Here is a 21,471-nt window from a genome sequence, read left to right as displayed (position 1 = left end):
CTGAAATAACGGGTGAAGGTACATCAGGGATAGATAAATTAAGGTAAGTTCATAGCTCTCCGTTCATACGTTTCCGTTTGTCCGTTAGTCAATCAGAAGACAGCAAATTTTTAAATCGTACGTCGTCCGTTTACGACGGAAAAGCTGGTTGAAGTTGAACATTTACGTTTCCGTTGGTCCGTTTTTAACAAGAGTGAGGTTATGTTTGGTACGTTAACAGCGTTCGCCTACTCGTTCTTCACGGTAATATGCCAGATAGCAATGTGTTCTTACTTTCGTACCATTTTTACATACTGAAAATCACTGACGGTACAGTACAAAATAAAGTTTAGGTTATGATTATACTTGCAAATGTACAATGTGGACGGATTGCTATGAACCTTATCAAAATGTGTTATCCGTTTGACGGATCAACGCAACGGATGAACGGACAGCTATGAACCCATCTTTACTTATTGGCAGCTTCTGAGCCCCTGGGCTACTACGGTCCATAGCGAATCCGCCCCTGAATAATGCATTTATGGTGATTTTCTATGTAAACAGTGGCAGTTGGTATGACTGCTTACGATGCCAACTTGATCATCCGGTGCCTTTTAAATGTCGTTTTATCAACAAACTCGGCAAAAATGCTTTTTAATTTGTAAAAAACATGTCAGAAACAGGCGAAGACTTCCAAAATGTACCATGCTCAGCTTCGCTCTTTGAAAAAATAAAGTTCTTCATTAGCGGCGATGTTGAGGACAACGTAAGCGAAGGTCCTTAATGGCTAAGCCACTCTAACACTTCTTCGGCCTTTTAGGTACTCGCATTGTTGAAAAACGGCGGTGCCGAGCGTATGAACTACTTCTCCGACTACGTCACCCATCTAATCTGCGGTCAAAATGCCGAAGAAACCGATATATCGGACGCAAACGAGCTGTACGAGATTCCCGCCGTTACCCCTAAGTGGATTCTCATGTGCGGCAAACTGAATCGTCTCGTACACACCAAGCCTTACATCTACGATAATAAGAAACTGTTCTCAAATTTGGTTTTCTGTTTTTCGCAAGTTGATGATCGTAATGTCCTGTGGTGCATTATTAATTACAACGGGGGTGTTGTGCAGTTTACGCTAAACAGCCAGTGCACTCATTTAGTGACCGCCAGTACGACATCTGCGAAGTACGCAAAGGCATCGAGTTTGAGTCATCTTACTGTGGTCACGCCAGATTGGGTTCTGGAATCGGTACGGGTGAAAACCCTGGCACAGCCGGAGCTGTATCACCCCAAACTGATCATCGTACCTCAGGTCGAAAAGCATGAAAGCACGACGGCCATTACCGGTTTTGAGCCCGAAATCGAGGCAAAAGTTGAAAACGCGCCCGATACGACTCGAGCACTTCTAGACAAATTAAAGCAGAGAATGCCATGGAATCAGTCTCCAAGTAGCTTGCCCAAAGTTACCGAAATTGTACCGCCGAACGTTGTTGCGCCCAGTTTCACGTCCCCGCGGGTTTCCGCCCCTGCCACGCAGGCGAGCGCGCTGGTACGCCCGCAAACTCCTTCTCTGCCAGTACGCGCCTTCCTAAACCAGGTCGTCGTCTCGGAACCCGCTCCCGTAGCTCACAACGTCGGGCATCAGAATGCGTTAATCGGACAAGCCCCGCCGCAGTTTGCCCCGTTTAATTCCACCGCGCACCTGCATCGATTTCAGCAGCAACGCGCAAATTTGCTGTCTCACATATCGCAGCAACAGCACCAGCAGCAGCTTAATAAGGCTCCCCACATGGGGCAGGCGCAATTTAATGCGCCGCCCGTCATGCAGCGGCAGGTGCAGATGCAGCTGCCCGTCGCTCAAATGCAAGCCGGTCCGCATATGAACCAGCTCGGGCAGTTGCAGCGGCCGCCTTTCGGTATTAATAAGGGGGTGCACATGCAGCAGCTGCAGCAACAGATCGGAAATCGACAGGCGATGCCGCCCCAATTCTCTAGCCAGCAAGGTCAGCAAATTCTTATCGGGCAAAATCAGCAATTGGGACCGGTGCTGAGTCAGCCTCAGCAACTGGAACAAGTGATGGGTCACACGCAACAGTTGGAGCAACCGGTATGTGTGACTATACCATGACAGTTGTCATCAAATCTATTCCATACCCCCCAGACCCCATGGTAATATGTCCTTTGTCCTACAAAAATCATAAACATCTCAATTTCCTAAAGATTTTGGGGGGTATGGAATACCTCCCCTCACTGAGAAGGAATTAATTACCTTTCCCCAACAATAAATCTCTTTAGATTGTGTATTATTGATAACAGGTGATAAACCAGCCACAAATTTTGGCTCAGAATCAAGCGCCAAATCAGAATCTGCAGCTGGGGCAGGTGGTGAACCAGCAACAGATCTTGGTACAAAATCAACCCGTGCAACAGAAGATGTTCGTGCAACAGAGCGACGCGCAGTTTGTGCAACATCAGTTTGTTCCCACTCCGACTTACACCCAGCAACAGCCGCAGATCGTGCAGAACGTTTTCACCCAAGCCCGTCCGCAATTCAACGCCATCAACCAGCAACAAGTTGTACTGAATCAACAGCAAAAACCAATCATTGTCAATCAGCAACCTCAGACCGTCCCGCAGCCGCCGCAAACGCCCACCCCAAGCCCACAAAGTAAACCTATTTGGCAACAGCAGCAGCAGCAACAGCAGCCGCAACAGCAATTGGGAGTTAGGCACCCGACGGGTATTATTCAACAGCAAGGACCTCGAATCCAATGGTCGCCCACTCAACAACCGCACGTCCCGCAAAGGCAGTTCATACAATTGGACATGCAAACTCACCAACAATTACAACAGATGGCGCCCGAGCAGCGGGCACTGTTCATAAGCAAATTGCAGCAAAAGCAACGCCAGGTTCTCCTGCAGCAACGCCAGCAACAGATGCAGATGCAGCAGCGTACCGGTCACGTGCTAATCCGCTCAGGCCCAGTTCCACAAGGACTCAATCCGCAACAACAAATGCAGTGGTTGCAGCAACAAGCCAAGCAGCAAGGAGTCATGCTGCAGCAGTCCACCATTCAACCGACCACTCCAGTACCGAACTCGCCGATAACACCAAACGTACCGCACACACTCGCACTTAGCTCGATACAGCAGTCCGCGCCCCCACCTCAGTTTAACGAAGCGAACCAGCTGCAATTACAGCGGCAACAGCAGTTCCGCATCCAGCAGCTGCAACTGCAAAGGGACCAGGCGCAGAAGGTCGCCGTAATTCCTCAGCCCGTCACGACCCCGCCGAACGCGATACGACCGATCGGTCAACCGCAGACCGCCGAGGTGGTCACGACGACCGCGCCGACCGACTCCGCCGTCGCCCAGCAGCAGCTGGTCGTCAACGCAAAAACGAAAACCGCCCTCGCGAATATGCTCAGCATTCGTCTGCAGAGCGGCGGTACCTCGGTCGGCGCGACCGAAAACATACAGGAACCGTCGGCCGCCGGAACGCTCAGGTAAGTGTCGATCTTCTTGGCGCGTGTCAAATGGCTCGTCTAGGTTGATGACGGCGCAGCACAATGCCGCGTTGAACTCGACCGCCCGCCCTCAGGAGATCCTCGGGTTGCATCAACGGCGGACGATCACCGCGCCGAACGGTGAGACGATACGTCCGCCGCCTTCGATATCGGTGCCGCCGCCCAGTGAGCCGCCTCACCTGCAATTTTCGCCGCGGGGCAACATTCCGATACAGCATCGTCAAGGCCCATTTTATGGGCACAATCCGAATCTTAAACGTAAGTACGTCCGATCTTTACAAGGATATTCCTTATATTTAGGCAGCGCGTTTGTTGTAAGAGAGGACAAAAATTACAATAACAAAACTAAACAAGGCGCTGAAAAAAAAGAGGCTTCACATACACAGGCTGACTGCCCGAAAATTTAGCGTAAAGAAATACACGCTTTTCAAACCGTCGCAAAAAAAAACAAAAGAAACAGCCCCGAAGTCCCACATCCTGCCCCTCACCCTAATCGTTTAGCTATATGGAAGCCTCCGATACGTTGCTCTGCACATGGCAGGTCACCATGCAAGTGTACCGTGTCTCAATGACACTTCAGTCAACATCTATGAGTAATGTAATTAATAGCGATATTGACTATTTGCAGTTCCTCCCGACTTATTTCTTCTCGGATGTATCTTTGTTGTTGTCGAGCTCGATAGATTTCTGGAGGAGTCGATTCCAAACTGGCAAGAACAGATTGAAAATCATGGAGGTAACGCCTGCGCCGACCGTGCGTAATTTAACCCGCGTAATTTTAGGGGAAGTCGAAAAGCAGTATTGCTCGAGGGTTACTCACGTTCTATGCGAAACTCAGCGTCACGGCGTCGTGATGCAGGCGCTTCGCGACTGTAAACGATGCGTGACGCTGTACTGGCTGTCCGACGTCCTGCGTCGCAAGCAGGTCTTACCGCCGTGGACCGCCCTGCATCTTCCGACGATGTACCTCGACACGACCCCCGCCTCGAAACATCTAATCTCGCTTAGCGGCTTCGTCAATTCGGAACGCAACCGCATCAAGCACATGATCAAGTACATCGGCGCCACGGTAAGCGCGACGTTACCGCTCGAAATTCCAACCTGAGCTTTACAGTTTACGAGTTACATGTCGAAACACAACACCCTGCTGATCGCGGCGAAGGCGGAGGGCTCCAAGTATGTACACGCGAAAAAGTGGGCGACGCCTGTCGTCAACGTCCAGTGGCTAACCGACGTGATGCTCGGCCACTTTAGCGCGCTCAACCAGCTCGAGCACATCAAGTATCAGCAATTTCCGAATCCGCCGTCATTCAACTTCGAGCCCAATCTCGTTCCGAGTCTGATGCGTAAGTGTTAAGTACATCGAGCGAGCGCTCACTGACGCACTGTTTCAGACGCGTGGAAGATGCCGATCAATATTTCGCAGGAGTCCTACGAGCGGGTCAAACGCAGTCCGTCGCCGGTCTTGGGACCCAAGAAACCCAAAAAGCTGAAGGTTAAGGAGGAGGACGAGTTCATGGAGGATCAAAATCAAAGTATGACGCATCGGATTCTCTTCTCATTGTTTACGGACGTTAATGATCTAAACGCGATCGTCAGGTAAGATGGCGCCACTGTGGCGTGGGGGACTAACTTCCGTTGTTGCAGAGACTTAGGTGGATCGTTAGCGCACAGCCACAAGGACTGCACACATTTAGTGATGCCCTACTTGGGAAGGACCAACAAACTTCTACACTGCATCTGCTCGGGTGCGTACATATTACCCGAGTCGTGGCTGCGCGACTCGCATTCGGCGAATAAGTTTCTTGATCCGGTCAATTACTCGTTGGACACCAAGGATTTTAACAGTGAATATAAGTGCGATTTTAATCAGACGTTGTTAACGCGAAACCGCAACAAGTTGTTCGAGGGGAAGTTCTTTTACATAACGCCGAGCGTGTTTCCAAGCAAGACTGTGTTGACCGAGCTCATCGAGAGCTGTGGCGGTAGCGTGGAGAAACACCGCCGAACACTGTCGCAGATTGAAATAACAAATTTGAATTCGCCCTACAGTTACATAATTTTAACGCACGCCAATGACTTGCATTTGATCTATGACGTGTTAAGAAACAAGAAGGATAAAATAAGGACCGTTTGTAATGTTGAACTGATTTACAGTGCTATTTTAAAACAAACTTTCGAAGTTGAACCTTACGCGGTGCAAGTATGCGAAATGCGGCGTTAACTGTGTTGACCCGCCCTGTATACAGAAACACCCTATACATATGTATTATATGATGCTGTCAAAATTGATTGTCAAATTTACTTCAAATAAATAAATCTATAATTTTAATGGCTTAAAAATCGCATAAAATACGACTTATTTATTAAATCGACCTTTATTTTAGTAAATAAACAATGGCTTCTGCCGTGGACACATTAAATAATGACAATTGGATCGAATTTTGCCAACGACACGCAACGGTAGCCGCTCAGGATTTCTCCAAAAGTTGTTTTCAATTCATCTCTGTGAATCTGTCCGAAAATGCGCGCTCAAATCTAACACAAAAAGACTTCCTAAAGAAATTCATCGAATGCTTCAGCGAGCAATTCGAAACGGACTTCGTCAAACGCAAACCGCATGGGCATAAATTGGTAAACGGCGGCACGATACACGCCGAGGAGCCGAACGATTCCGTCTCAGAAAACGGCGAGACCTCGCCGAAATTGCATCACAAGCCCTTCTTTCGCAGGTACGGACGTGCTCGGTTAGTTAATTCGCTATACCTAGTTTCTCGTAGGCTAAGTTTCAAAATGTTACGGAAAGGCAAAGACCTGTTTCACAAGCAGCACTCCGACGAACTAGAACTAAGCGGCAGCCATAGCAAAACGAAGCTGGCAAAAATCGTAGTCGAATGCCGCAAGGAGGGCATCGTTAACTATTCGACGCCGGAGAGCCTCGATCAGCCGGGTGGGCCGCCTAAATGGGAACGGTGCCGGTTGGCCTTGGTCAAGGCGGTCGGCGGTTATATGCTCGAGTTTTATTCCCCGCCGAAAAGTACAAAGGTAAGTGCTGCCGTCTCGCCGGAGCTTGCCAATTATACTTTTCGTAGCCCAGAAGCGGTGTTTTTTGTGCGCTGATAACCGAAGCGCGAGAAACGACTGCGCTCGAAATGCCGGACCACGAGAACACATTTGTACTGAAGGCGGTCAATAATATGGAATTTGTTATTGAGGCGCACGATACGGACGATATGAGGTACGGATTTAATGAGAATTTGAGTAGAAGGTCGATGAATCATAAAATTAATTGTTTCAAAAATTAGGTTGGCGTGACTGTGACAGCAAAAAAATTACATTGTCCTTCTATTCAAATTCCTTATTCAATGGTAATATATTCACGGACCAGATGACGTTAAGCCACACTTCCAATACAATTGAAAGCAAATTTGACCAATAAAAAACTTGTATTTAAAAGTGGGGAGGAGCTTAACTATTACTGTTTCGGGACTTTAGTTGGTGTGGAAATTTCAAAGGTGTGTCGCAGGTCGTGGTTGGCTACCATACGGTACTGCATACGGTCGGCGCCCGGCCCCGACGGTGCCCACATGGACGCGGGCAAGCCCGATTATCACGGCGACGCGCCCGAGCTGCCCCCTCGACACATCGCCGGCAATCGAAGCGGAGATCGATTATCGTCCAATAGTAATTTCGATATTTGCCTTCAGGGCGAGGACGGTTTCGAGAAGGACATCGGGCTGACGCTGAAGAAGGAGTTCTGGTTTCACGGCACGTTGGGACGGTCGGAGGCGGCGCAACTTGTCCTGCACGAGGGGGTGGCAGGTCACGGTTTATTTTTAGTGAGGCAAAGCGAGACGAGGACGGGCGAGTTCGTACTCACATTTAACTTCCAGGTATGTTATTGTATGAGCCCTAGCAATCTGTACCCCCCCCCCCCAGCCCCCCTGGTAACACTTTCCCCCGGCAAAACATTTAGCTCTCCGGACTCCCGTAATAGTTTTCGGAGAAATGATCGGGTCCTTTTCTGCAAAATAGTATTCCATAGGACTGGGGGGTCTGGAATACCCCCCAGCAGAGTTCAAAACATGGTGAGAAAGACTGGACGACCCTTTCCCTTTAACCCTTAGTGTCATGGGTGTTTTCTGAATATGACTATGGAACCACTGTATATCATATACGGGGGGGGGGGGGCTATTCCATACTCCCCAGATTCCTTGGTAACACTTGCCCTCGCAAAACTTCGCTCTTGGGACTCTTTTTTTTGGGGAAATGATCGAATCCTCTTCTGCAAAATAGTATTCTATGGGGGGGAGGGGGGGGGGGAAATATCCCCAGCAGAGTTAAAAACGTGGTGAGAAGGACTGGACTAGGACGACTCTGACCCTCTAACACAAAAAAGAGCATACAGTGAGTTGCTGTAAGTCGCCGACAGATGGCGCTGACCATTTTCGATTAGATTATTGGGCGCCCCGGTGTTGGGAGCCTCACTGAAAGTGTAAACAAGCGCACCGTTTTTAGGGGCGGGCGAAGCATCTACGAATGACAATAAACGAGCAGGGCCAGTGCCGCGTTCAGCACTTCTGGTTCCAGTCGATCTACGAGATGCTCGAGCACTTCCGCCAGCAGCCGATACCGCTCGAGAGCGGCGGCAACTCGGACGTCACCCTAACGGATTACGTCGTCAATCCGAATGCACGCAGCCAACTGCAGGGCTCCGTAGGGCGGGGACAGGGCGGCGGCGCCGCCGTCGACAGTAGGCGGGTGGCCGCGCTTCCAGAAGCCAGACAAGTGAGATAGTCTTATATCGACATTTATTTTTGTTTAAGAGCTAATGACGTAGTAGTTGTAAATATTTTATTTTATTTATGTCTTAAGTTGTGAATGCGCTTTTTAGCAGATGTAATTTATTTACGTTCCGAATGTTCTCTGTCTCTTTTCGTAACAATTTTTTTATTTTATTTTATTTTTTTTGAAAGATAGACTGCTTATTAACTGTGATTTTTCGAACTGATTAACCCAAGTTATTTCTTTAAAAAAACTCTCATTGATATGAATCGAGGCAGAATACTTAAACGTTGTAAACTTGTCAGCGCCACAAATTAGTATTTCATGTATATATGGGATATTATTTATTTTAAACGTATAAAGAGTATATTTTAACAGCCGAGTACATTTTATAAAGTACAAAATATGTGTAAATAAAGTCGTCGTCGTCTTTTTTTCGTTTTTCGTTTATTCCCTGCAATTTTTAGATACAGACGCACAATGGCAGTGTGCGAACGCAGGAGACGACTCTGGAGCAAATTAACGAGGCGTCAAATCGGGCGATCGAGAACCAGTACAGTTTCGTTTAATTGTTTAGATGTACGATTGTATTTAATGTATTTTAAGAGAGAAATAATAAAACCGCCTAGATTCTCAATATTTAATGTAGTCCACTGAAGCGGGGCCCCAGTATTTTTAAGGTTAAATGCGGTCGCTAATTTAGATTGAACACAAATTTGAATATAGCATTTGAATTATTGAGTTTTGTTTAAATAATCTTGTATTTTGTTTATTTTATTGCTCAGTTATGTGTTAAAAAATTAGGGACATCTGGAATTAATTGCAGTGTTTTGTAAAAGTTTATCTCTTTTAAATCCGGTCTTCCGATAAGAAGTTCATTATCGCTGCGTAAAAGCTAATTAAGTTGAAAATAAGCAGGTGTGATTTTATCGAAGACGCGCTGTAATTGTAATAAAGATGGAGGAGTGGACGGGATAAGAGGGAAGGGTTGTTAAGCAAGCTTAGCATACGTTGCTTTTTTAGTGTTTAGCAGTCAGCCGTTATCGGTTTTTTTTTTTGGGAAAGACAGTCAGCCTTCGTGCTTGTAAAGTTCTTGTGGAAGAAAGTTTAGAAAAGTAATATAAAAGTGAATGTTTTAATTCGAGTTACGGAGAACTAGTTGGTGCTGTGTCTATCGAGTGTTAATCGCAAGAGTGGAGCCTTTCTCAAAGGCTTTATCCAGTACCCGGTAAAGTGAAATGTATCCACCACCAAAAAGCCACTATTACATCTGTAATTAGTTACAACAAACCAATGCTATGTTCTCCCCCAAAACATTCACCCCTTAGAACTCTCGTGTATGGAATAATTCCCAGAAAAGGAAAAGATGACCCCCCCTACAAAATAATCATAAGCATATTGTTACAAACGCTCTAGGGGAAAGCGTAATTCTGGGGGGTATAGAATACCCCAGCAGCACACACAAAGGGATCAATTACCTTTTCCCCAGAACTACCATGACGGTTGTCATCAAATTTCTCTTTGCTGCGGCTGCTGGGGGGGGGGGATTATACCCCCCTAGTGCTATGTTCTTAACATCCTAAAAGAATGAGACTAAACCTAGCTAGGGCTTCAAACTGTGGTACAGACCACCTCCGAGAATAATAACCACATTGTAGATTCCTCACTCTTTAATGTAGTCGACCAAGTCGCTCACAAACTCGACATACTGCAAGTCGGTCAAACGGTTCACTTTCATTCTGCCACTAATTCGAGCTAACCTGGCGGCGAGAACGTGCTCGCACGTCAAGAGGCCCTCACCGGATAAAACTCGCGCGAACGTCCCACAATGGCAAAAGTTAATATCGTCGAACAAGGTGTACACTTCCTTTTTGTTGCCGACTTTAAGCACGGCGCGTATGGCGTTCGGCGTTTCGTAGCGCACCACCTCCCCAGTTTCCAAAAAGTCGGCGGACTTGACGAAGACTTCCCCGAAAACGTCGTGTAACGACTGCAAGACCTCTTCTAAAACTACACTTGTATTAGTAAAATCGCCTTTGGTACTTGCTTACATTTCCCATTCTGCTTGTAGGACTCTTCCGCATCGTTTAAAAGCGCGAAGGAGAGCTCCCTAACCAAAGCCATAACACAAAGTGAGGTTATGTGATTTTATTACGAAATTAGTATAATTTCAAGTGACCGGTAATTTGATCTAATTCGCTTTTAGGGGCAGGCCCTATCGCTACAACAGTCCTAGTGCCGGGGGCAACCTGCGTCTGTCCAGCGTCCCGTACAACGCAAGACAAAATGTCGTTGGTTTTCGCTCGTTTGTCCAATTCCAACAGCTCGGCTTCGGAGTCTACCTTGACCGTAATTTTAGTGCCTCCTGAAAGGTGAGTTCAGCTTTCGACAGTTAAATGCGCAATTACCGTATTGCATCCACCGTTGTAACGTTTTCGGTTTCAATTTCATCGCCTTCGCATAGGCCGCCACGGAAGCGTGTCCGCATTGCGCCCCTACTTTCCCCTTTTGCATCTTGAGATCATTGCGTATCGCGAGTATCAGTCGATATTCGTTTTTTAGATCTGGAAACTAAACGCATTTGTGCCGAGACGATGGGGGACCGACGGTTCCTCACCTCAAATCGTTCCGAAGTTGGTACTGCAGGTTTGGGTTTGCGCATGAGGCAGTACACCGAGGAGGCCCCTATCACAGTGCCCAAGGAGAAGATTGCCACCGAACTTGATAAAATACTGTTGGTTACAAGATCCATACTTGAAGCAAGAAGTGAGGTTATGTGCCAAAGAAAACAAGGTAGGGTTTTAGACGTTTATTCAATCCCCATCTCCTTATCAAACTCTTCATTGCTAATCTTCTTCTTCTTCAATTTCTTAATCAAAGCAATATCCTTCGCTAATTCCGCCATATCTTCTTCGCTCAGCGCCGATTTTCGCTTGCGATCGGAGACTTCGCCCTTTCGTTCCACCTTCGCTTGTTTACGCTTCATTCGCTTCAACCGTTTCAGCTCCTTTTGCTCCTTGGCTTTGGACCACGCCTCCGACTGCTTGGCACGGATCGGTTTCCGTTTACCCGGCCATTTACCTAAGGTGAAATCGTGCGAAATCGAAAGCCGCGCATCGTTCCGCTCACCTGTCTCCTTGTAAATGTCGAGCTTTAGCTTGCGCTGCTCCTCGCGCGTCTTGTTCCTGTAGGCCAGCTTGTTGATGTCGAAGTCGGGCATCGCGGGGAACTCGGACAGGTCCCTGTTCTTTAGCTCGGGCATTTTGGGCAGCTGCAGCAGACCGTAGCTCGCCGCCATTCCCGCCAGGGGTAATTCCTGCAAGGGGAACTGAACTATCGGTTACATGCTGGCACGGCTTACGTTCACTCGAAGTAGCAGGGAGCATTCGTGTTTGGAGTACGAACGGATGTGAGACACGAAAGCACGGGTGCCTTTATCGAACAGGTCGCGATCGGCCATTTGCAACTTTCGCAATTTGGTCAAGAGCTCGGAAACCAACTCGTCGGTGGCAGAATCCGCGATTGCATTAACCTCGACTTTCTGATTGCGACGTATGAAATCAACGTAGGCCTCCTCCGACTCGTACAGCATAATCAACGCCGAACCCTCGTTACCCTGACGTGCCGTACGCCCGATCCTGTGCACGAAAGCGGCGGCGCTCGCCGGCGGATCCCACTGCACCACCCAATCGACCTGCGGAATATCGATTCCGCGCGCCAACACATCCGTGCATATCAGCAGACCTCGCTCGGCCTGACTAAAATCGCCCAACACCTTTTTCCGCTTCTCCTTCATCTTGCCGTGTATCGCAAAGACGGGCAGCGAGGCGTGCAAGTCGGGGAGTACGTGCGACCAGTAATCGACGCAGGCGCACGTCGGCACGAAGAGCAGTCCCTTCTGGACGTTGTCGGCCTCGAGGAAAGACAACAGAGTTGCCAGTTTGCCGTTGTTTTTCGTCGTGACGTAAAAATTCTTGAGGGAGACGGGCGTGCTTTGCGACGCCTTTTCTGTGACCGTGATCGAGACAGGGTTGCGTAATCCGGCGCGGATTAAAACGTCCAGCTCTTTCGTTTGCGTCGCCGAGAATAGACCGGTTCGCCGCTGCTTGGGAAGATAGTTCAGAATGTTGTCGATCGTGCTTTTAAATCCTAAGTCGAGCAGCCGGTCGGCTTCGTCCAAAATTAGCAGCTCCACAGATTTCACCGCTTGTGCTAGGTTCAGCTTGTGCTGTTGATTCGTTAGCAGATCTTCAAGACGGCCGGGTGTGCATATTAAGACATTGCAACCGTTTTTTTCAATATTTTGTATGTCCTCGTCGACGTTATTTCCACCGACCAAAAGGACATCTCTGATTCCCTAAAGATAAAGGTGTAGCTTCACGTTGGGATGCATTGCTACTTACTTTTATGTGTTTGAGAAACTGCTTTAGGACCGAATACGTCTGCAAAGCCAATTCGCGTGTGGGTGAAATGACGATAGCGCCAACCTGGTGCGGTTTTAACTTGTCTTCATCATCGTGTCGCTTTAGTAATTCCAATAGAGGTATTAGAAACGCTAAAGTTTTACCAGAACCTGCCGAGAAAATATGATTATGAGCTTTGGAAAGTGGAATACGCACCCGTAACTGCTTGTGCTGCGACATCTTTTTTCCCAAGTAAAAGGGGGATGGTGGCAGCTTGTACGGGTGTCATTGTTGGAAACTGGAAGGATTTTATCGCACGTTTCACATCTTCGTGTAAGAGAACGTTTAATTCTTCCCATTTTTTATTCATATTGAATTGAACGGAGTGTTTACTTTTAAAGGTTATGTTTAAAGATTGAGGTTAGATAGAGGAACGTGCTATTTTGTATACAATTCTATTTTACATACAAACGACCTTATTTATACAAATAATTCGTAAATTAAATGCTTTTCAGTAGCTTTCAAGAATATTTAGAGCGTTTTAAGCCTTTAGAGAATTCTTTAGGCTGTTTCCACAGCTTTCTAGATACTTTCCAGAGCTTTTTAGACTTACAGCGTACAATTTAAAAAATGAGAATAGCACATTCTGAAGAGAATTTTGGTTGTATTAAACCTGCAATGTATGACATTTTCCTCGTATACGCCATATTGAATTCAAAATTTTATATTTTTAAACTTATTATTTATCAATGCATTTCCAAAATTACAGCGACATTCTCACCCTCAGGAAAGGGGCGATAGAATAAGTCGTACATGGAAGACAGCAGCAACACCTCGCCTTCCTCCAGCGCGACCTCGATCACCGGACAGTGCTCCTCGCAATTCATTCTCGGTCGCAAACTGAAATAATTCGAGCCGACCATCTGCCCGACGAGTGCGATGGGTTCGACGAGCTGAACCGTCTTGTAGTTCGTCACGTTGTAATCCCTACTCATCAGCAGCCAGCTATACTTAGTCGGGGAGAGACGTGCCGGTAGCACCGCCGGTTTCGGGGCGTACCTCCGAAAGGCCTTCACCGCTTCGAAATCGCAGTTCTGAAAGTGGAGGAAGTAGCGTTCGAAGTCGTCCAGTTTGTCGACGAGCGTCTTTACGGTAGGTGTTCCTGTGCGTACATTCGTCGACAGCTTGCATGGGGTGGATCCGTGGAAGAGCGGTTCCGTATCGATTTCTGGCAGGTACCAGTTCGGCGTCATCGCCTTGTTTAGTATCAGGGCTTTGTGTAGTTTGATGTAGAGATCGTCGAGCCTTTCGGGATCGATGTCGTAAGCGCTGTCTATGTAGTTGTTGATTTCGCACAGTTCACAGGCCAAGGGAATCGGTACGTCGTCCGTCTTAGTCGGAATGAGACATTTTTCGTATTTTAAGTGCCTCCAGTTCCATATGGGTAACAGGTTGATTAGTCCCACACGTCCGATTGCCGATAAATGCCACGAAACTATCTCCGTGGTGGATACGTAGTAGACTGCTAACGAAAGTAGTAAAAGTATAAGCAGATGTAAAATTCCTCGCTTGATTTTGTTTCGGGCGAGGGCCCGTGTTAACGGTCGAGTTATGACGGCCACTTCTTCGTCAGAGAGTTTGCTTTTCTTGCAGAATTGTAAAAACGCGACCAGTTCGTCGTTGATCATGTTTAGTCGAGGGTTCATGATTTCTTTTTTGCTGTATTTTGCTACTTTGTGCACAAAGCAATTGCACGCATACTCCGTATTATTGACAAATTTGAAAGTCGTCGTTTTACCGCCATTAAAACAAAACAGGTATGGCTGTGATTGCCTTACCGTCTAAACATAAGCGCGACTCCCTTCAGACGCGCATGCGTTGCTCTTCATTTCAAAAACTGGCATGTTTCTTTGCTTGTGTGCCTGGAAACTGTACTAAAGTTGGGAAAACCTCGTATAATCAAAAGTAAATTGCAATCTATATAAATAAAAATGAATGTATGTCTTATGGCTGTCCAAACCGTTTATCCGATTGCGATAACATTTTGGGAAATGGTTGGACGTTTGTCTGCGAAGGTTTCAATATGAATAGTTCGGTGGGTACGCGAGGTGAGGCGGCGCAGCCACCGAAACCGAGCGTATGTCCCATCCAAGGAAACGAGATTTTCCAAAGGCAGTACGAAGGTCGCCGAATCCTCTAGTGGAGAATAAAAGCACATTTACACTAGAAAAGTACACCATTTCTTTTATGAAAAGTAAGAAGATAATACATGATTTGTTTATGTATTTTCAGTTCAAAAAATTGGAGTTTAATGTTTAGGTTCATCGTGCTTGGATTGAATCGGGGCAGACGATCTTTATCAGGGTCACAGCTTGCAGGTTGGTTGGTTTGCCTCTTGTTTTAGCGTGCGCTAAAGTAATCTATATAAAATTGGAACATTATTCCAATAACTTTTGAAGTGCCTGACAAAAGAAGATTAATTACTTCCTAGGGGTGGTTAAATTGTTTTGAAAATGGCGCCGACCTTAAAAAAAAACGCACATGCTTCTTGATGGAGAGTCACGCTTAGATGTAGAGCAGGTGTGCTGTGATTGGATGCGCCATGATGGGACATGCGCCGAAGCGCGCTCGTCAGTCTGACATTCGAGCAATACTCGTAATGGGTTTCACTTTAATACTTGTTAATTAACTTATTACTTTGTTAAGTACCTAAAATAATTAAGGTTTAGTTAATCGACCTTTAAGTGAAAACACCCGGAGGTTTAAATAACGACCAAGGAAATTCAAGCAATGATTTAAGCCTTTATTTGCATTTATTGATTACGTCATTAAGCCATTTTGTGTACTGTGAGCTTTGTTCGCATTGTTTTTGCGAGTTCGCGAGAGGTTTTTCTTAGAAAACCAAGTTTCTTACAAGGCGTGCTTTAAAGTTTCTCCAAAATTCCCGTGCCTACGAGAAAGTACGACACCACCGGAATCGGTAGCGGCGGTGACAATATGAACAAGAGGAAAAACAGAGGGGGGCCGTTAAGGTAAGCGCGTACGACACCAATTCCTTCCTAATTTAAATCACTTCAAAGATTCTTTAACAGGCCACCTCGCGTGCGATCGGTGGTCACCGAAGGGGTCTACAATAACGCGCACTTCATGCACGCCGCCACATCGCACGTCGGAAACGTCGTTCGTATACAAACGGCATCGGGCAGCGTCTGGGAAGGTAACTACCACCACCTCGCGCTGATCGTACGCTCACCATAATTTCTAGGCGTCTTCCGTACGTTCTCGTCCCAATTCGACGTTGTCCTGGAGGTGCCCGCCAAGGTGGAGAATCCGGAATCGGGCAACTCGACGTTAATACCCGACGCGGTCGCCGATAAGCTCATATTCAAAACGTCCGACATAATAAGCATGGTAGCTAGGGACGTCGATTTGGATTTCGCGACGCGCGACACCTTCCAAACCGATACGGCGATCTCGGCGAAGTTCAACGGCCAGCAGAAGAGCGGCGAGGAGAAGGAGCTCGAGCCGTGGGACCCGTCGTCGGGCGTCAACGGCGACGAGACCTCGCTCGAGCTCGAGCCGGGCGCGAACGGCTGGGACGCGAACGACATGTTCAGGAAGAACGAGCAGGATTACGGGGTGACCAGCACGTACGATCAGTCGTTGCGCGGTTACACCGTTCAGCTGCAGCATACAGATTCGCCGGACTATAGGTGAGCGCCTCGAAATTTAATTTTCATAGTCAAATTGCAATTTTGTTTCGGATCACCCTTTTTTTACATTTTAATTGTTTACATCCTGTATATTAAACATAACTTTGTTACTATACAGGGTCTCTAAACTGAAGGAGACGCTGTTGCTAACTTCATTATTATAAGATGTGTCAAATTGTGCAGTCGCGTTCTGAAAATATAACTTTTCTTCTTTTTGGTACGCGTTCTACACATTATTTTTTTTTAACAGGGAACAAGAGGCCAAGGCGGAACAGATAGCGAGCGAAATCGAGAATCAACCGACTTATAAGGCAAGGCAGGATGTGGAAAACGGCGACGAAGAGGAACGATTTGCAGCTGTGATAAGGCCGGTAGTACCGAATCAAGATGTAAGTTATTCGGTAGGTTTGTGCCAGTACTGTCCAATAAAGTTTGATGAACTCGTGCTTATTTTTGTTAGAAATTTTTAAGGTTAGGAGCATCTATGTTTCCAAAATACCAAAATGAAAGTTGAATCTGTGGTTAGAATTCAAAGAAATCTCATGGGCGGGTTTGATTTTCATTATACAGTGTCCCCCCCCCCCCCATGATTGAATTTTGATCTTCTGGGGATCAGCCCTGCTTGCTTGGAAACTAATTTGTGACAATTTTAGTTTTGAAAAATCAAGTGTGCCATTAAAATTTTCAATTTTTGTGCATACCAATGAAGTGCTCTTTAGCGACGAGATACGCCCAAATGTTTTTAAGAAAAGTTGTTTAGAATGAAAAACAAAGTTTTAAAGTCCTAGATTTACTTTGATTTTTTTTCTTATATTTTTTTAGGAAACCCAAAAAAAGTATTCAAAATAAAATGTGTTTTTCATTCTGAACAACTTAATAACATTCGGGCGTATCTCATCTTCAAAGTGCACCTTGCTGGTATGCAAAAAACGTTTTTTAAAAATTTCAAAAGCACAAAGATTTTTTGGAACTAAAATTGGGTGGACCCTGAGAAGCTCAAACTTCAATTCTTAATTTTTTTGTGTTTTTACAAGAGACGACCAATCTTTTGAACTCTTGTAATGAAGGTGCAGTCAAAATGAATTTAAGAGCAGTCAGATCAGACATAATAATAATAATAATGTTTTTTTTGTACTTGAATTGTCTGTTTGTTCTGCAGAAACCAGGTCTGGATACCACTACGAGTGGAGGCAAGTACATACCTCCGGCAAAGAGAAAGAATCAAACGTCCGGGAAGTTGATGCGCAGTACACCGCCACCTTCTCAGGGCAGCAGTGCTCAAACAACACCTTCTCCTAAAAGTAATATGCCCCCACTCCAGTACCCCGCACATCCCCCGCCCCCTCACACGAACGCAACGCCACCTGTTGCTCACGTACGTGAAAATAGAGACGTTCACATACCGCCCCAAGGTCCCATACACTTATCGCAAACGCCCCCGATGAGTATGCAACAGCACGTAATACCGAACCACACGGCGCCGCACATTTACAATCCCCCCCTTCAGAGGCAACCTCCGCCCCCGAACGGGGGGTCGAATCCGCCGAAAGCCCAGCTTAACGGCGACGCCAAACAGATGCCGCCGAGGAACGTGCGCAACGCCTATCCCACGCAAAACAGTAACGTTCCGAGTCCGGTGCCGCAGCCCCGACACAGGGAGGAGGTGAAGGAACTGCACAAGTTTTCGCAGGACTTCAAGCTGGCGCAGCCGCCGACGGAATCGCTAGTTCTGCCGCCGGAGCAAATGCCGGCGGCGGCGAACCCGCCACTGCCGTCGACGCAACCTCAACAGTCGATTTCGCCGCCGCAGGAGAACTTGGACAAGGTCACGAGCACATTCAAAAAGTCAACGTTAAATCCCAACGCGAAAGAGTTTGTGTTGAATCCGACCGCAAAACCTTTTACCCCCAGGTAAATTTTTATTTTCAATTTCAAGATATGTACAGGGTGGCCAACTAAGAATGCGAGGTACTGTTTCTGAGAATCTATCCATCGTAGAGGCTTGCGGTAAAAAAATTTATTACTAAAACGGCCACGAGCACAACCTGGAAAATATTTTTAAGTTTCTGAAATGACCGCTAGGGGGCGTACCTGCAATCTGGAATCTAAAAAAGTGATTTCTCTGTGAATTCCGCTATATTAACCTAACAAAAAAATGTCCGGTCTTTGAAGTTGACGATAATCTGAACAATTTTTCCTGTATCTCTAAAAATGAAGTGGTGGAGGGTATTCAAAGGTTTCCGTAAAGAACACCCTGCATCTTAGAAACGGCTGAGCCGATTTAAACAAACTCGGGTTAGTTCAAAAGAGCTATTCTTCAGCTACAAATATTATGCTATTTGAAGTTTTGTTAGTTTCACATATCAGAGGGCTTTTTTCGACATTCGGACAGAAATGGTTAATTTTCTCAAAAAAATTAAATGCATTGGTACGATTTTTTTTTTATGAAAACAAATTATATAATAAAAATACTTCCGGAAAAATCTTAAAAAAATAAAATTTTCTTTGGCCTAAATGTTAGGTTAGGACCAAGATATCGAGATGAGGTTTTCGCGAGCTTGTTTAGGCATCATTTAGCTACTTTTTCATTTAAAAAAATCCCACCAACGCATTTAATTTTTTTGAGAAAATTAACCATTTCTGTCGGCCCTCAAGCGGCGATATGTGAAACTAACAAAACTTCAAATAGTATAATATTTGTAGCCGAAGAATAACTCTTGAAAACCCCCTACCACTTCATTTTTAGAGATACAGGAAAAATTATCAAACAAAAAAGGTCTTCAAAGACCGGACATTTTTTTGTTAGGTTAATATAGCGGAATTCACAGAAAAATCACTTTTTTAGATTCCAGATTGCCGTTTCGCCCCCTAGCGGCCATTTCAGAAACTTAAAAATATTTTCCAGGTTTTTCTCGTGGCCGTTTTAGTAATAAATTTTTGTTACCACAAGCCTCTACGATGGACAGGTTCCCAGATACAGTACCTCGCATTCTTTTTTGGCCACCCTGTACATGTCAGTGTCATAAGGCAAGGCAAGATACAATTCATGCATTCAAACCCTTCATAGTCATTCTGATTTAAAAGCAGGAATTTCACTTTAAAAAACCCGCAATAACTTTTTTAATGTCAAAACAAAAAATTCTCAATGCCACTACCCGGCCAACTCTGAATACGACATCCCTACTTCGTTTTTCTTATGTTTGATTTGTAGATCTCCCAGTACACCGAGTGCGAGCAGACCTCACACGCCGCAGACGCCCAGTCACAGTCCGTATATACCGCAGACGGTAAGCGGTCCACCGGGTCAACCGTCGATGCCGATGGTTATGGGTTACATGCTTCCGAGTCAAGGTCAGTACCCGCCACAGGCACATCCTCAAGGTAACAGGATACGAAAAGGTGAGGATAAGCGGAAGTAGGCGTAATGAGATTTAGTGGTTCGATTTTCAGTTCCGATGGGTCAAATGCGCGCGGACATGGCGTCGCAAATGCAGGTCGCCGCGGCGACCGGTCAACCTTTGCTGGCGCCCGCCCCCCTACAACAGTTCGTGTATCCATCCAGTATAAATCCGCAGGCGGCCTATCAACAAATGCACACTTTACGCATGTACGAATCACCGCAGATCCAATACATACCGCAGAATCCGTCAAACGCCCCGAGTCCGGCTCAACCGCCGACCCCGTACACGCCCAACCAAGGACATCAACCGCCCCAGCAGTACCAAGCGACCCAGCCCCCACAAGGACCCCAGTTTCAGATTATGTGCCCGGTGCTACCGCCACCGCACATGATGCCCACCAGCATGCACTATATACAACAACCGCCACCTCCACAGGCACCCATACAAGTTCTCCTACAGCAACCGCCACATCAACCTCAACACGCCCCGGCTCCCTAGTATTAAATTACAATTTTAGTTAAATTTTAACATCCCTCTCTCCCTTTCCCCCATTTTCCCTCCCGTATCCCCCTCCCAAACTACCCGCACGCCCGTACGTTTCCATCGGGTACGCGCGCGTGACCGCGTTGTTTTAAATCGCGAACTTCTTTTTTAGTTCCACTCGGCGCCGCGTGACCTCGGCGGCGCTTAGGCAAAACAAAAAAAACTAATCGCAATTCATCAATCGTTCATTCCATTTTAAGGTTACTCCTGCATTATTTCACTTCTATTCACTTGTTGCCTTTTTCATAATGTGTAATAAAAGCGCCCCTTGCCCCCCCTCACCTTATTTGAAACAATTTTAATGACGAAATAATACGACAAGAGATTTATTTGCGAAATTTCAATGCAGGTGCCTTACTCTCATTATTACTACGACTCATTTTTTAAGTGTATTTACAATCGGCACCCATTATTATGGTCACCAATTTGTTTTTGTTGTATGTTTTAAATTATATTCGCAGTAAAAAAAAAGCGTTGACGCTACTTGTTATGAACCATTTTTTTTTATCTCTCTCTTTCGACATTCTCGACGTTCATCCTACTATTGCTACTCTTTTCTTTCGGTCATCGCGGACTCAAATTTGTTGAAATTTTTGTATGTATTTTACAAGATGCGTTTTTTAAACAATGTTGATTTAACATTAACATTATTATTTGTTGCTAATGGAAAAGAAAAATTGTCAACCGACATCTGGAAAAATAATAAATCATGAATGAGTTCGTTTATTATTAAGTTTGCTCCCTTTTTTTTGAGTTGGGATTATTGGAGTTAGCTCAACGAGAACGCACTCGGGAAAGTAATCTGAAAAGTCATAGCTTTCTCTTGTGCAAAAACATTAGAAAGGCACCTACGTGCTATAGAAGGTTCTTTATGGCCGGCTCCCTACTAAACAGGATTCTGTAACTACATTCGATGGATCCAAAAAATATTTTTGGGGAAGTATAGAACCGGAGGGTATATACCCCCAGAAATTAAAGATTCAGTGTCTCTTTACCTACAACTATAATTTGTGCGCTAAGAGGGAATGGCTGGGGGTATTCTGTATTCTCTCAAAACCTTCAACCCTAAGGACCCTCGGTCGTGATCTGGTGGTACGTTCGATGGCCCCTTTTTAAAAATTAT

General features: G+C 46.0%; 7 protein-coding genes across 11 annotated transcripts; 3 read left to right on the top strand and 4 right to left on the bottom strand.

The window, feature by feature from the left end:
- The first annotated feature begins 564 nt into the window (after positions 1-564).
- LOC116161052 (PAX-interacting protein 1) lies at positions 565-5,835 on the top strand. The gene is made up of 9 exons (XM_031474244.1): positions 565-745; positions 800-2,083; positions 2,293-3,482; positions 3,526-3,761; positions 4,132-4,239; positions 4,286-4,572; positions 4,618-4,849; positions 4,898-5,102; positions 5,151-5,835. The coding sequence occupies exons 1-9, from the start codon at positions 650-652 to the stop codon at positions 5,725-5,727; spliced, it is 4,215 nt and encodes a 1,404-aa protein (XP_031330104.1). The 5' UTR covers positions 565-649; the 3' UTR covers positions 5,728-5,835.
- LOC116161055 (SH2B adapter protein 2) lies at positions 5,777-8,894 on the top strand. The gene is made up of 6 exons (XM_031474251.1): positions 5,777-6,235; positions 6,284-6,548; positions 6,596-6,741; positions 7,030-7,396; positions 8,022-8,291; positions 8,756-8,894. The coding sequence occupies exons 1-6, from the start codon at positions 5,901-5,903 to the stop codon at positions 8,855-8,857; spliced, it is 1,485 nt and encodes a 494-aa protein (XP_031330111.1). The 5' UTR covers positions 5,777-5,900; the 3' UTR covers positions 8,858-8,894.
- Positions 8,759-10,480, bottom strand: LOC116161058. Its single transcript, XM_031474254.1, has 2 exons — positions 10,340-10,480; positions 8,759-10,298 (listed from the first exon to the last, which is right to left on the bottom strand). The coding sequence occupies exons 1-2, from the start codon at positions 10,410-10,412 to the stop codon at positions 9,952-9,954; spliced, it is 420 nt and encodes a 139-aa protein (XP_031330114.1). The 5' UTR covers positions 10,413-10,480; the 3' UTR covers positions 8,759-9,951.
- LOC116161057 (probable peptidyl-tRNA hydrolase 2) lies at positions 10,422-11,078 on the bottom strand. Its single transcript, XM_031474253.1, has 3 exons — positions 10,906-11,078; positions 10,697-10,859; positions 10,422-10,653 (listed from the first exon to the last, which is right to left on the bottom strand). Exons 1-3 carry the CDS (start codon positions 11,038-11,040, stop codon positions 10,448-10,450), a joined length of 504 nt encoding a protein of 167 aa, XP_031330113.1. The 5' UTR covers positions 11,041-11,078; the 3' UTR covers positions 10,422-10,447.
- A 4-nt stretch (positions 11,079-11,082) lies between these two features.
- On the bottom strand, positions 11,083-13,121 carry LOC116161054 (probable ATP-dependent RNA helicase DDX55 homolog). Its single transcript, XM_031474250.1, has 5 exons — positions 12,908-13,121; positions 12,692-12,861; positions 11,650-12,645; positions 11,418-11,604; positions 11,083-11,369 (listed from the first exon to the last, which is right to left on the bottom strand). The coding sequence occupies exons 1-5, from the start codon at positions 13,059-13,061 to the stop codon at positions 11,098-11,100; spliced, it is 1,779 nt and encodes a 592-aa protein (XP_031330110.1). The 5' UTR covers positions 13,062-13,121; the 3' UTR covers positions 11,083-11,097.
- Positions 13,122-13,196: 75 nt separating this feature from the next.
- On the bottom strand, positions 13,197-14,432 carry LOC116161056. The gene has a single exon (XM_031474252.1). It carries the CDS (start codon positions 14,395-14,397, stop codon positions 13,438-13,440), a length of 960 nt encoding a protein of 319 aa, XP_031330112.1. The 5' UTR covers positions 14,398-14,432; the 3' UTR covers positions 13,197-13,437.
- A 92-nt stretch (positions 14,433-14,524) lies between these two features.
- LOC116161053 (ataxin-2 homolog) lies at positions 14,525-20,831 on the top strand. 5 transcript variants are annotated; one of them, XM_031474247.1, is made up of 7 exons: positions 14,525-15,723; positions 15,784-15,908; positions 15,957-16,404; positions 16,655-16,805; positions 17,564-18,315; positions 19,616-19,803; positions 19,840-20,831. In XM_031474247.1, exons 1-7 carry the CDS (start codon positions 15,689-15,691, stop codon positions 20,301-20,303), a joined length of 2,163 nt encoding a protein of 720 aa, XP_031330107.1. In that variant the 5' UTR covers positions 14,525-15,688; the 3' UTR covers positions 20,304-20,831. The 5 variants fall into 5 exon arrangements, with proteins under 5 accessions (XP_031330107.1, XP_031330109.1, XP_031330106.1 ...); XM_031474249.1 differs by having other exon boundaries at positions 15,772-15,908; positions 16,655-16,793; positions 19,855-20,831; XM_031474246.1 differs by having other exon boundaries at positions 15,772-15,908; positions 16,655-16,793.
- The last annotated feature ends 640 nt before the right edge of the window (positions 20,832-21,471 follow it).

The sequence above is a fragment of the Photinus pyralis genome, unplaced genomic scaffold (assembly GCF_008802855.1).
Source record: "Photinus pyralis isolate 1611_PpyrPB1 unplaced genomic scaffold, Ppyr1.3 Ppyr1.4_LG10, whole genome shotgun sequence".
In the NCBI taxonomy this organism is placed as follows: Eukaryota; Metazoa; Arthropoda; class Insecta; order Coleoptera; family Lampyridae; genus Photinus; species Photinus pyralis.
Note: the sequence above shows the minus strand (reverse complement) of the source record. Positions and strands in the feature narration are given on the sequence as shown.